This window comes from Electrophorus electricus, chromosome 5 (assembly GCF_013358815.1).
Source record: "Electrophorus electricus isolate fEleEle1 chromosome 5, fEleEle1.pri, whole genome shotgun sequence".
Classification (NCBI taxonomy): domain Eukaryota; kingdom Metazoa; phylum Chordata; class Actinopteri; order Gymnotiformes; family Gymnotidae; genus Electrophorus; species Electrophorus electricus.
In genome coordinates, this window is record NC_049539.1 from 23,086,404 (window position 1) to 23,100,301 (window position 13,898).

Below are 13,898 nucleotides of genomic sequence, written 5' to 3' on the forward strand. Positions count from 1 at the left end.
AGCCTGTTGTAGACTGTAGCACAGCGGTTCTCAGGCCCAGGGGATACTGGCATACTGCTCTCCTGCTCTGACACAGGTGAGCCAGGTGTGGAAATGAGGAGCATCATGAACACACTAAACTTTGAGAGGTTTTACATCAGGCACAACTGTTCAGATGCTCTGAGGACAAATGATCAGTTAATATTTTTTATTCTTTCTAAAAGGTAAGTGAGAAACAAGAGAAACAGGCAGAAAAAAAAAAACATCTGCAGAACAGGTCATACACCGGAGAGCACGCTCACTTCAGGATTGTGTCTTCACTCGCTGGAACAACAAAAAAAAGTTACACAATATTAAACGGAGACAAACACTGCATGAGGCTTTACTGTGCTGCCTAATAAATGTGACAACAGGCTGTCTCAACCAGATCAGCCTGCACATTGCTGTTTGGATTAAAAGCCATCCTGAGATCTGGATCAAGGCAGTTTAAACCAGACAGCACAGCAGGCAGGTGGGCACCTGGCGATCAGCAGTAAAGCAGCTTTAGTTTTAGTCGTTGTTTACCTTCTGCAAGTTGTTTGGCTATCCGCTCCTTTTCCTCCCTCACTCTCTTCTCTTCCTCCTCCACACGCCGCTCCTCTTCAGCAATGGGCTTCAGGTAATCTGGAACAGATCACAACGCCGTCACACTCGCCCCAGAACTACCTGTACACGTGTAGCGCACATGAGTAAACCAGGCACAAGCAAGACTGTGTGAAGGTTTCTGTAGTTCTCCTATTTAAAACTTGTCCCTGCATCTGCAGGGGTTAATAGTTCTGTTAGTGTGCTGGCCAGGTAACGGAGTAGACTCGGGACGATGTTGCGTTGAAACTAAACCGCAGCATACTCCAAAGTAAGGGCCCCGCTTCTACGTCTTATTTCGGAGGTCGGTTCAAACCCTAAACGCTGAGGATCGTCACTCTTTCACCTTCGCACTTCAGCGGTCAGTCTCTTAGCGCTACACCATCGTCTGACAGCGACGTTGGACACTGTTTAAACCCCGCTTCTGACCCTGGCAGATTCTGATATGTTCTCAAGCCGTAATACAGTAGCTGCCTACACACGGAGACGAGCAATTCCAACAAAGTGTGCGATAAAAACGGACAAGTGGTAGTTACATCTTCTGTTTGCAAGAAAATACAAACGCCAAGCTTGCAGAGCGCATACAATCGCACGAACTCACCATATCGCTTTTTGCCGTAGATGATTCCCACAAGCAACGCAGAATATCTAGCGGTCTGTAAAACAAAGACATTTCACGATAAAGTAAGAATATATACATAAAAAATAAAACCTGATTAGTGACTGCTAACAAAAATACAGCCAGCAGGCGAGCTAGCTACGCTTAGCAGTTAGCATTTAGCTCGAGTTTTTGTGGCAATAACAAGCAAGAACACTTCAAAAGCATGGAATGGCTCCTCGGTGTTACACGAATGATCCTAAAGAGAGCAACCGTCAGTAACCCACCTTAATAAGAGGCGAAACCTGCACAGGAGGGACCATATTTTATCCGACGTTTACAGCACAACCAACAGAGGTCAGGGGCAAGCAAGAGCGGACAGTCGTGGGAAAACCGGGGACGCTTTTCTCTTCGCTCACGACGCCATTACCAACTTGAGTTAGTTTGACTGCCATCTGGCGGATCGGAGGTCACACTTCTGGCGTTGAAGGCTGTGCCGCTTCTCCGTCTTTGTGAGGCGCTGCCGGTTGTCCAGAGAATACTGTTCGGACTGTTCTGGTGTAAACCCGGACTGACCTTTGGTTCGGTAATCATACTGCTCTGGCTTTGACCTTGACCTGTGTCTGACTAACTTTGGGTTATCCTTTTATCATGAAGGACTCATTAACATTGATTCACAAGCGTCTATTCTAGTGCTAGTTTCTAGTTATATTCTAGTGATAATCCTAGTTATAATCGCGTTTTATTTTACGTTATTCCGTGACGTTGCGTTTAATAGCTGGAAGGTTTCGAAACACTTGGTGACATAATGAAGCCCCGTTATTCACAGTCCAGTGAACTGGTCCTTCTGGTACGGACTTCGTTACGTTTTGAAACGTTTAGAAACACTGTTTCGAATATACCATCACTATCTTAATTTATTCAGTAATAATTCGAGTAATATTATGCTTGTTTTAGTTAATACATAGAAACGTATTATGTTACGAATGACAGAATCAGAAAACATGCTGATATAATAAACTCGGCACCGCTGGCATTTCATGAAACAAAACAAATTATTTTTAAATAAAAATCAACAGAGAACAAATGAACTATAAATATATTTATGCCACAGTGCTGACACGTCTTGTATTGTTCAACGCCAAAAAAAACTTGACAAGCACGACCGTAAAATCGCGAATTTATTCCTTTCGTGTAATTTCTTTGCAGTGAGCACGTGATTTCTTAAAGGGAAATTTGAGTGGCAGCTGAAGAAATGACAACAGCCGCTCAACACTCTTTTCCCCAACACTTTGCAAAGCAAATTTACGCTCATGTTTACGAGGCACATTTAATGTAATGTGTATGGGGCTGTATAATTGCGCAGGACTTGTAGAAAGAAATCTGACTGAATGTGCCCTTCCCCATGATTTAAGATAACGCAGATAACGCAGACAAAGCAGTCGACATCTGTGTGTTCAGCTGCTGCAGCTGTAGACAAGGGTTGTCATGGTAGTGACATGACATTCCACGTGGTTGTCGTGGTAGTGACATGACATTCCTCACATTTGTCGTGGTAGTGACATGACATTCCACACTGTTATCTCTAAATTTGTTTGTTCTCTTATAGACCTATTTCTTGTTTTTAAAATACAACATAAATAAACTGCAAAAGCATTTCAATATCTGACGTGAAAGGACTGTACACATTCTATGGTATGCATGTCATGACAACCAAGTCGTATTTCACCATAACCTCTCCATGGCATTAATCACAAGCAGAAATGTCACTCACGCATGTTTAGGATGGGTGAATTATTTTATTATCTGATTGGCTTTGGTATGTTATGAAGGACTATCACCTTTATTTTTAAAATGTGCAGATTAAAGAAGTTAGCAGGGAAATGTGAGGTATGTGTTTGTTAGCAGTGAGGTGTGAGGTGTTTTGGATTGTTTTGGGTTTAGTGGGCTGCTTTGCATTATATGTAAAGAATGGGGACTAGCCTGCTGAACCTACTCTTCTAGTCTGGGCTGTTCTGAGAAGTGCAGTGGTCATACACACACAACTGGGAATTGATGTAATGTCCATGTGTACAAAGGCGAAGCACTGGGGTTACACAACCTCTGCAAACATTAATTTGTCAAAAAGATGTCAAAGCAATCAGGTTCATATATCAGTATTTGTTTCAGAGAGGTCATGAAGGTCATCAACTATGATAAAAATGGGAAAACGAATGAATTTTTGTTGACATTATAGCAGTGAGGCCGTTTGTTTGAGACAAGGCAGTGTTTCACCCTGGATGACGTTAATAGTGGAACAGTTGTACTTTACTCCTTGGGTCTGAAGTAAAGTTTCTTCGTGAGGACAGAGGTGAAACATGGCTGCTGTTTTCCCTTCCCATCCCTGCGCTCAGTGCTGCGTCTGGAGACCTTCAGGTTGACCAGGGTAAGGAGCTCGGTGAACTCCAGCGTGGAGCCATGATCTCTCAGTGTCTCACACAGGTCCTGAATGTAGAAGGAACCGGAGTCTCTGTTGCGAAAGGCGTAGTATCCTATTCATTTAAGAGATTCTATTAAAATCACAGCTGATAGAAAATGATGCATCTTGTTCTATATCATGTGACATCAAATTAAGTTAAGATAAACAGGCCTACATGCAAAGCAAATAAGTAAATGTGGTAAACATTAACTTTTTGCACTTTGTACTTTTCTTCACCAACATTCAGTTTACAGCAGTATTTATACTAAAGGACAATTTGATAAGTAGAAAGTACAAAGTAAAAGTGAAAGTGGATGCAAATAAAACTGTCAATGAACTGTTACTACACAATTCAGTGTTTAGGTACACTTTGCACATTTTGTCGTCTCTGTCCCAATTTCCACTTGATGATGATTAAATTTCACTCCAATTAGTACTATATGTTACAGAAATTTTAGGCTAGGCTACTGTGTGTTACATAGATGTTAGACTAGGCTACTGTGTGTTACATATACGTTAGGCCTGGCTACTGTGTGTTACATAGATATTAGGTCTGGCTACTGTGTGTTACATAGACGTTAGGCCTGGCTGCTGTGTGTTACATATATGTTAGACTAGGCTGCTGTGTGTTACATAGATGTTAGACTAGGCTACTGTGTGTTACATAGACGTTAGGCATGGTTACTGTGTGTTACATATATGTTAGGCCTGGCTACTGTATGTTACATAGACATTAGGCCTGGCTACTGTGTGTTACATAGATGTTAGACTAGGCTACTGTATGTTACATAAACGTTAGACCTGGCTACTGTGTGTTACATAGATGTTAGGCCTGGCTACTGTATGTTACATAGATGTTAGGCCTGGCTACTGTGTGTTACATAGATGTTAGACTGGGCTACTGTGTGTTACATAGACGTTAGGCATGGTTACTGTGTGTTACATAGATGTTAGACTGGGCTACTGTGTGTTACATAGACGTTAGGCCTGGCTACTGTGTGTTACATAGATGTTAGACTAGACTACTGTGTGTTACATAGATGTTAGGCCTGGCTACCGTGTGTTACATAGACGTTAGGCTTGGCTACTGTGTGTTACATAGATGTTAGACTAGGCTACTGTGTGTTACATTGATGTTAGGCCTGGCTGCTGTGTGTTACATAGACATTAGGCCTGGCTACTGTGTGTTACATAGATGTTAGGCTAGGCTACTTCACATACTTCTGAAATTTCTAATTAAATTCAGATTTCATTTGGATGTCACAAATACATCAACCAGTTGTTGAGCAGAGGACCAAACCCTACTCATAAACTAATAAATGGGGAAATTCCTATACGAATTAGCCTGAAAATTCCCACTGCTGGAATGTGCCTGTCTGGATATCGTGTGTGATTCCCATATTTCACTGATGTCTCATACACTCACCCTCAGCTACACAGTAACACATTAGAAAATCTGCCCCTGCTGGGAGGGTGTAGATCATAGCAGGCTCCTCCTCCTCTTCCTCCTCCTCTTCCTCAACAACCCCCATGGGGGTCACAGGATCGTCACCTATATTACCACGGCATGCCTGGAATAGCAAACAGTATCATACTGTTATAACAACATTACAACACCATTACAACAATGTACTATTATCATTGTTCATTCACACAACATAAACAGTAAAATCAGAACACATATTCATATCTGTATCATCCTGCATACAGACTCAAAGACTTCATTAACTTCTAAACAGTAATGAAGGAGACATGAGAGTAGACGTTTCTTCCTGAAGGTCACTCACCTGGAAGATGAAGACCTTGGGTTTCCCTACAAGGCTCTGGCATGTATCTCCTCTGAAGAGAGCTGTTATGTCCTTAATGTTAACCTTGCCATCATAGGCAAAGATGTGCCCTTCTTCCCCATGACTTAAGAAAGCGCAGACAAAGCAGTCGGCATCTGTGTGGTCAGCTGCTGCAGCTGTAGACAAGGGTTGTCATGGTAGTGACATGACATTCCACACGGTTGTCGTGGTAGTGACATGACATTCCATACAGTTGTCATGGTAGTGACATGACATTCCACACGGTTGTCGTGGTAGTGACATGACATTCCACACGGTTGTCGTGGTAGTGACATGACATTCCACATAGCAGAAAGTGCAGTCAGACAGTTCAGAGTAGAAGAAAACCTTTTATGAGAAACACTTTACTTTGCAGTGATGAAATTCTAAAGTTGTACCTTCATGTATTTTCTTCATCATATCCTCCTTGTTTAGATCATTGTGAGTTTCCACACCAAACCCTAGATTTTGAAATCTGAAGTGAAAATCGCAAGTATATAAATTCTGTCCAGCACTGAATAAATAATGTCTCAGCATTTTTTGTATCCATTGTTTTCTACCAGATGGCAAAATCACATTTAGAAAAGCGGATGTCTAAGTACTTAATTGTGCAAGAAGGAGTTTAAAGGAGTGTCTCTCCTGAGAAAAAAGGCTCAGTAACCTTCATATTGTAGTATATCTGTTCTGAACAAAACAGCACTGCTAAGCTGTCATTGGGGCAATAATATTTATTTGGTAAAATGGGTTTACACCTTAACTGAAATTGTATTACAGTTGACTTCTATACAGTTTGCCCTGCCTCATATATAACTCATCAACCTACAATGTATGCAAATATATGTAATAAACCAAATACCTAGTTAATGTAATGAAAAACAGAGGTTGGTAAATGAATAAATTCACTTAGTTGAATTCCTTTCACTGTGTCTAAATGTTCACCTTTCAGTGAGGTTTTCTTTGTCTTTAGCTGTACCACAACGTTTTTTCATGGATAGCTTCCAGTGAAAGTTTTCCTGGTTGAAGATGAGCGCTGTCCCTCGTCTCTTAGAATTCATGTTGTACTCTGCAAGCAAATTAATGCTACTACAGCTTTTAATATTATTACTACTACAATCAATGCTACTACTACTATCATTATTATTATTAAGAAGAAGAAAAAGAAATGTAGTTCTCAATATATGGAAAGTGAATATTAGGTCAATGTAAAGTAGAAGAAACAGGGAAGTTAAAGGAGTGGAAATATGAAGGAAGAGGTGAGTGAAGAAGGAGAACATTCATGAATTACCTAAAAGCTCATTTTTGCTGTGCCTCGCCATTGCCGTCGTGTGTGATCAACTCCACCAGGATAGAAACATAAACTTAAAACATAGCATCACTTGGAGGAGGAACGTCTGTACACGTCACTCATAATTAGTAGTCCTCTGACTACAGCTCCGCAGAGGCCACGCAGTCATTCGCTGTGGACATAGTGCTCCACCTGCTGGCCGAAGTGCTACAATTGCGAAAGCACTGGCCCAGGCTCACTACTCACAGAACTAGGAGAACTATTTTAAGGGGTTATAATTGTTCATAATTGTCATCTCTGTAATGGTGGTGGGGACATGCCCCCGTAGCCAGTTTATGTCAGTGAACAGCAACAATATTAATATTAATATTTTAGAAATAAGTATTGTTTGTAATTTTGAATTGAGCCAAAGGGATCAATCGCCAATCCATATAAATAACCTTCAGAGAATAAAGAGGAATGTCTTCAGATGAAAATCTATACTAGAATGTACTGAAAATAAATTTGTATGTAAAAGTGAATCTTGTAAATGAGAACTCAACATCCTGTCACGAGACGATTGGACAGAAACGTGAGAACGTCACTCGCCTCCACTACAGGTGAAGAAAAGAGACGGCAGATTGAATGTTGAGTTTTAAGTTCATTACACATGAATATGTCATACTGGAGTGTGGATTAAAACATTCCAGTTTACTTTGAGTTTTCCTGTTTATTCTGTTGGTTAACTGAAGTCTGGAGTTACGTTTTGTTCTCTGCAACAAAAAGTGAAAGTTCACAGAATTCAGGTTTGTTTCATAACGAAAGCGTCTGGTCGACGCGTAGTAAATAAATAAATATTGTGAACTTGGATTTAAACGTTGACTTGGATTCAGATAAATTTCAGACCAAGGTGCTGATATCATTTAAACACTTAAATCCTTTCCAACCTTTGATACAGCCCTTAGCATTGAAACATTTAAAAATTAAATGTTTTCTTAGAAACTGCTTCAAAGTGACCAGTCCTTCAGGTTCGATCTCCTCTAAATTACCCTCTGCCCTCCGTCCTCTGTAGCCGGATCAATCCGGGGAAGTATATCGCCAGTCTATAGGTCAAACTAGTAAGAGATTTACACCACAGATGTGAGATTTAGCATCATGTACACCCCACACACATTCTCCAACTCTCTTACAACTTGTAACTGTAGGCTCGCCATGAGCTGGGAATTAATCACTGCTGATCAGTCCGATCTCCCACAGGTGGCCCCGCCCCTATATAACTACTTCACAAAGGTTTGGTGTGTGGTATTTTATAATTGGTATTTATTCATAATTGGTATTTATTCATAATTGGTATTTATTCATGTGGAAAGTTCCCAGTAAGAATCTCCCGTTGTCTTTCTTGCCTGTTCTGTGAGTGACGGTCTTCCCTTGTGTCTTCTTGTGTCTTCTGGGCAGAGTTCCCTCTCTTTGGTTTTTAGAAGGAGAAATCTCCTCCTGTTGCAGACTGCATCCCTGTGTGTTTGTTGTCTGTCTTTCAGTTGTTTATCTTTTATTCTGCGTTCATTTCCCACTGTGTTTCGGGAGAGAAACACAGTGTCCTGAGTCCACTGCACACGTAGTAGTTAGAGTTGAGGCCCTAAACTAGTACTTTGTTTTTTGTTAGAAGTGTCTGAGGGTTTTCTAACCCATAAACTCATCCCATCTGGTTGGGTGAGTACTCAGCTTGCTTCTGTCCATTATGTGACCACCATTCACTCCCCTTCACTCCCCTTCACTCTCCCAGTAGTGGAGTGGGTAGAACGGTGTGGTATGGTTCACCCACTCCTTCAGTTTGAACCCTTTCTATTCTCCCCTTCTCTGTTCACTTCCCATAGTGTCCACCAGGGGGGTGGAGAGTGTCAGGGTGCTTCACCATTGATTATCTCCGGAGCCTGCTTCTCTGTTACAGTAAACACACACACACACACACACACACACACACATACACACACACACACACACTCTCTCTCTCTCTCTCTCTCTCTCTCTCTCTCTTGCCCCCTGTGCTCTGTGGCTGAGATGAATATAATTGGCTGTGTTCCAGTTAATTCACAACTTTTCAATTCGCAATTTGTCACAAAATATCTACCTGTAATTATTGCCTAGAAGCATCAACATGTACACAACCATGAATTTAACATATATTCATGTCTATAAACTGCGGATTTACCATTAAACTCATTGTTTACCATGACTCATTGTCACACAAGGTCTCTGCTTATCAGCCATGACATGACGGCTTGACCGCGAGCTGGTCGCCCGAGGTCATCCGCTCCCTCTTCTTGTCTCCTTTACCCCTCCCTTTCTCTTTCTCTCTCTCTCCATCTCCCTCTCTCTCTCTAAGCACAGGAGTGGCTCATGGCTCGCACGGGAACAGCTCGTGGCTCGTTCATGCAGGGAACATCTAATCTTTATTAACCTTGTCTCATTCCTTTCTACATAGACCCTTAGAACATGCCTCACTTTTCCCCCGTCATCCTGTAGATTTAGATAGTAGATTTAGGACACATATATACTCTGTGCTTTCCTCAATAAAGTGGAACTCTCTTGATTCACTAACTTGGTCCCCAGATTGATCCGGCTACAGAGGACGGAGGGCAGAGGGTAACTTGGAGGAGATCGAACCTGAAGGACTGGTCACTTTGAACCAGTTTCTAACAGCGTGTTTGTTTGTTAGCGTCTAAATGTAACACTGGTAAATATGTTTGTCTAGCTCGTGTTAATGTTAAAAATCGTTAGTAATAAATCTGCCTGTTCACTGCTTGTGTTACATGTGAGCGCCACTATAGTCTTTATGTTTTATGTAAATAAACGTTTGTCCACGTCGAGAGAGTCTGTGCATCCTGCTCCACGCCCTTCGGCACTTGGGCCACTCGTTACATAAACATTTCTAAAGTTAAATTGGTGTCAGTGTTCAAGGTGCGTATCTGTATATCTCAGCCTACTCTTTCTGAGTGGAAATATCTCTCTAATTTTATTTATATGCAGATGTTTTTATTAAGTGAGTATTTTATTTAACATGTGCAAATTGTATTTCGACATACTCAGAGCCTCAGGTTGGGAACCTTGGCTGCAGCCTAAATGCACGTGAATATGTATGAACTGCATTTAACTGAAACTCTGCACAACTACAGATTGAAACTGAAAGCTTCAAAAATCATGTAAACTTTGCAAATGGATTTCAGCGTTCAGTAAGGTTTGCCAAGCATGACACTTTTAACGTGTAATAGTTCCGTGTCCGTCCTCTTTTAAATAAAGTTAGGAAATGTTGAATTAAATATGGCTGCTACAACAACGGGATGTGAGCATTATGTTCGTCACTGTTTGCTAAAAGTGAGTTATGCTTATATTTCGTTCTCTAACATACACATTAGTTTAATAAAAGTAAATGCTTGACATAAGATGTTTGCATGATCGCGCATTAGATCTGTTTCTAACGATATGTCCAACTAGTTAACGTTATGCTATGTAACCTAGCTAGCTCTACAGTGGGCTGTTTATAGTTACACGTTAGCTAACGTTTCTATTGTTGTTTGGTAATTCGCTAGATTCTTATATTTTTTTAACTTCACGCGTTCATCGGTGTGTGTGTTTGTTTGTTTGTTTAAGGCGCCGTGCTGTGGCAAGTTCTACGTGTGCAGGCTCTGTCACGATGCCGAGGAGAATCACAAGATGGACCGATTTGAGGTGAAGGAGGTGAAGTGCGCGGTGTGTAACGCCGTCCAGGAGGTAAAGCCAGCTACAGTCGTTGCGATGACACGTTGTAATGCCGGGGATGCAGTGTGACTTCCAGCGCTTTGCGTAGGGCGGAAAGCAATGGCTCGCTTTTCAAAACGAGCGTAAGGCCACCTGGTGCCTGTGTGTTTCAGTCGCAGCACGCGTGTGTGGCGTGCGGCGCGACGTTTGGGGAGTATTACTGCGACATCTGTCACCTGTTCGATAAGGACAAGGCGCAGTATCACTGCCAACCCTGCGGCATCTGCAGGTGAGGGCGACTACGCATGCGCGGCCCGAGCTCCTGCCGACATTGCGTTCATGTAGAATCGTAGACCATCCGCTATACTATACACGTTTTCTATTTTCTGGCCGTACTTGAAAAATGGCAATTTTGTTTTTGTTATACGACTGTTGATTTTGTTTCATTGTACCTTTTTTATATTGTACTATGAGAAACAGATCGTTTCAGACAGAGGTCCTTCATCACCTGTGCAACCAATGTGCTTCTGATTTAGTAGGAGGAGGAGCCAGTTTATATATGAACAATTAAATGCTTAAATCATAAAATTAATTCCATGGGGTTCCAAGAATATAGATGAGTTCTTTTTGTTTGAGTTTCCTCATTTCATTGCTGCCATAGCAACAACTGGCAATACAAACGGATATGTTTATAATGTAGTGTCCAGTAGTATTAAAATGCCTTGCCACTGGAAATGACAAATCCTTAATTCTGATGGTGTGAACGTGTTAAAGTGATCAATAAGCCTTCTCTTGGTTTCCCCAATATAAAGCTCATTACATCTCTTAAGTGATACAGTAGACAGTGTCATCATTGTCTACATCTCTTACCAGTAATACAGTAATCAGCTTTATATGCATGCACAGCTAATGAAGGACCTCTGTTCAAAATGTTCTGTTTCTCTGGGAATTCTGTGCACTTTACTACAATGTTGAATATCTCTACATCTCTTACTACAGTACACTGCAGTTACTCACCTGGAATCTTACATTTGTATACCTCTTCTTGCCTTGCTAGGATTGGTCCTAAAGAGAAGTATTTCCACTGTTTGAAGTGCAATCTATGTTTAGCCAGTGATCTTCAGGGAAACCATAAGGTAGGCCATGCCTCCTCATGCCTGTTATCCAGTCAGATGCAGTACTGCCTCATGATTCAAGGGAGTTCATCATGCTGGAGTCATACTGTAATGAGTTGACTGGTTCAGTTCCAGTTCAGTTTTGGTTGTTCTAGCACACAAGTCCACCTGCTTTCAGTAACAGCCAGGTATGTGGAACGTGTCCCACGCAGTGTTGTGGTGTTCATGTTGTTTCAGTGTGTGGAGAATGTGTCCCGACAGAACTGTCCCGTCTGTATGGAGGACATCCACACGTCCAGGATCGGAGCACATGTCCTGCCATGTGGCCACCTACTGCACAAGTCAGGGCAAACTGCACCATACACAGAGCGCCATATGAACACTACTGCTGCTCACAAACAGATGTCTTAAGGGCTTTTATTTTGTTGGTTTCTAGGACTTGCTTTGAGGACATGTGTAAAAGAGGGTAAGTGTTGGAGATGTCTTGTATACACACACACACACTTATGTATGTGTGTGCACACTACTTACAATGTCTTATATAAGTAGAGGATATAATGCAGTACTTCCATTTGGTGGGATGACGTCCACAGGTGGTGTGAACGGAACAATATGATGAGAAATAAACATGTGAACAGGAAGGAGGGAGGATCCCATTCTGCAGTGGAGGGAAAGATAACCGCACCGTGTGTGTGTGTGTGTGTGTTAGTGCGTATCGCTGTCCTTTGTGCATGCAGTCTGTGGGGAACATGGAGGAATTCTGGGAGATGAGGGACATAGAGATTTCCCAGACACCCATGCCTCTGGAGTACCAACATACTACTGTCAAGGTAGAACGAACACACACACACAGCTTGCCGAGCTCCACTTGCCCACACTCCATGGTTTCCTGCTCAAACAGGATCATTTCTGCTCATTAGCCAATCCTCAGGCCCTTTGTGAGTCCAGGACAGTCAGTGTCTGCTCTCTGGGTCTATTAACTGTGTGTGCACAGATCCTGTGTAATGACTGGCAGACCCACTGCTGTGTGTGTGTGTGTGTGTGTGTGTGTGTGTGTGTGTGTGTGTGTGTGTGTGCGCGCAGATCCTGTGTAATGACTGCCAGGCCCACTGCGTTGTGCGCTTCCACGTTCTTGGGCTAAAGTGCAGCAGCTGTGGCTCCTACAACACAGTGCAGGAAGGAGGGCTGATCTCACCCCCAGACCCTACACCTCCGTCGCCACAGCCACACCACCACCATGAGCCGCAGGAGCCTGGAGAGTCTGAGGCTGACACACAGTGACCTGCAAGACCTCAGACCCTGCTCCCTCCTGCTCTGCCCACTTTGCTCTGCAGAGTGAGCTCCTGTCTGCTGCTTCTCATTTGACTGCAGGCTGGTCTGTGGCTGATGGGGCTTTGCATTGTCAGACAGCATCTCCCCCTCTTTGGCTGGGCCTCACCTGTCCAGTCCTTTACAGACCTGCATTGTGGCCGGTGCTGTTGAACCGTCTGAGCTGGGCTTCTTCCAGGATCAGAAATGTGAATCAGGGCACTGGTAGCAAATGAACATGTCCCAATTCACATTTCTCTTACTATCTGTAACATCACTCCATCTGCAGAGAGAACTGTGTGTGAGATGAATCCCTTTTATAGGTGATGATTTAAACTAATAGATTTCAATAAAACTTATTATGGGGAAATAATTTGTTCTTTATATTTTGTAGAGCTCAGTGGTATGACAGTATTTGGTGGTATTTAAATAACTGAGATTGTAGGTGGGGTAATATTGTCTAGTCTGAACCTTTGTTAATTAAATTCCAGTGATCGTGTAGTTTAAAAAAAAAACAACAAAAAAAACAAATTGAAACCAGAAAACAGTTTAATTAGGAAGTACATGAAATTAAAAAGTAATTTTTACACTGACATTTATTAGACTTGAATATGATATGCACATTTATATATGTTCCGTCATGGGCTTTAAAATGTCCTGTTATATAAAAATGTTTAAAATATATGTTCATTTGTAAAAGCAACATGTTAATGGAACTGCACCAGGAGCATGGGGTTTGGGTGGGGTCAGCTCAGGTCATTTCAGCGACCGCGTGTTACAGTTGACTCAGCATCAACACCTGCAAACAGTGGAGTAACAGGAGCTGACAGAAAAACTAATGACTAATCCACTATAACCTTGACAGAAAACTGAAATGGATAATTCACTATAACATTGACAAAGCTCTAATTGCTAATCTAAAAACTGCACGCTTTTTCTTCTGGAGTGATAAAGCTATAAAATAACACTTGTGGTGACTGGTGAAGTCTAATGG

The 13,898-nt window shown here is 42.0% G+C and overlaps 3 protein-coding genes across 5 annotated transcripts in view; 2 read left to right on the forward strand and 1 right to left on the reverse strand.

Annotated features, from left to right (window-relative positions):
* idua (alpha-L-iduronidase) overlaps positions 1-257 on the forward strand; it is a 6,684-nt gene extending 6,427 nt beyond the window's left edge. For both annotated transcript variants that reach the window (XM_035526196.1, XM_035526197.1), the window contains one exon: positions 1-257. This exon is cut by the window's left edge and continues 524 nt beyond it. The gene's annotated coding sequence lies outside the window, so the exon portion shown is untranslated.
* Positions 258-2,995: 2,738 nt separating this feature from the next.
* Positions 2,996-6,818, reverse strand: LOC113589890 (caspase-6-like). 2 transcript variants are annotated; one of them, XM_027029755.2, is made up of 6 exons: positions 6,768-6,818; positions 6,422-6,562; positions 5,881-5,957; positions 5,444-5,619; positions 5,083-5,227; positions 2,996-3,729 (listed from the first exon to the last, which is right to left on the reverse strand). In XM_027029755.2, exons 2-6 carry the CDS (start codon positions 6,535-6,537, stop codon positions 3,506-3,508), a joined length of 738 nt encoding a protein of 245 aa, XP_026885556.2. In that variant the 5' UTR covers positions 6,538-6,562; positions 6,768-6,818; the 3' UTR covers positions 2,996-3,505. The 2 variants fall into 2 exon arrangements, with proteins under 2 accessions (XP_026885556.2, XP_026885555.2); XM_027029754.2 differs by having other exon boundaries at positions 6,422-6,545; positions 6,768-6,802.
* A 3,210-nt stretch (positions 6,819-10,028) lies between these two features.
* On the forward strand, positions 10,029-13,274 carry rchy1 (ring finger and CHY zinc finger domain containing 1). The gene is made up of 8 exons (XM_035526252.1): positions 10,029-10,118; positions 10,395-10,514; positions 10,655-10,770; positions 11,539-11,617; positions 11,834-11,937; positions 12,033-12,062; positions 12,306-12,426; positions 12,680-13,274. Exons 1-8 carry the CDS (start codon positions 10,065-10,067, stop codon positions 12,875-12,877), a joined length of 822 nt encoding a protein of 273 aa, XP_035382145.1. The 5' UTR covers positions 10,029-10,064; the 3' UTR covers positions 12,878-13,274.
* Positions 13,275-13,898: the final 624 nt, after the last annotated feature.

Bases quoted from the DNA above. Each gene is read 5' to 3' on its own strand.
- rchy1 (XM_035526252.1), top strand. From the start codon at position 10,065: ATGGCTGCTACAACAACGGGATGTGAGCATTATGTTCGTCACTGTTTG. The intron at 10,771-11,538 runs GTGAGGGCGACT...TTGCCTTGCTAG, and splicing joins CAACCCTGCGGCATCTGCAG to GATTGGTCCTAAAGAGAAGT. The intron at 12,063-12,305 runs GTAAGTGTTGGA...TGTGTGTGTTAG, and splicing joins GAGGACATGTGTAAAAGAGG to TGCGTATCGCTGTCCTTTGT.
- LOC113589890 (XM_027029754.2), bottom strand. From the start codon at position 6,798: ATGGCGAGGCACAGCAAAAATGAGCTTTTAG. The intron at 6,546-6,767 runs GTAATTCATGAA...ATTTGCTTGCAG, and splicing joins CAGCAAAAATGAGCTTTTAG to AGTACAACATGAATTCTAAG. The intron at 5,958-6,421 runs GTGAACATTTAG...TTTTCACTTCAG, and splicing joins AAAGAAAACCTCACTGAAAG to ATTTCAAAATCTAGGGTTTG.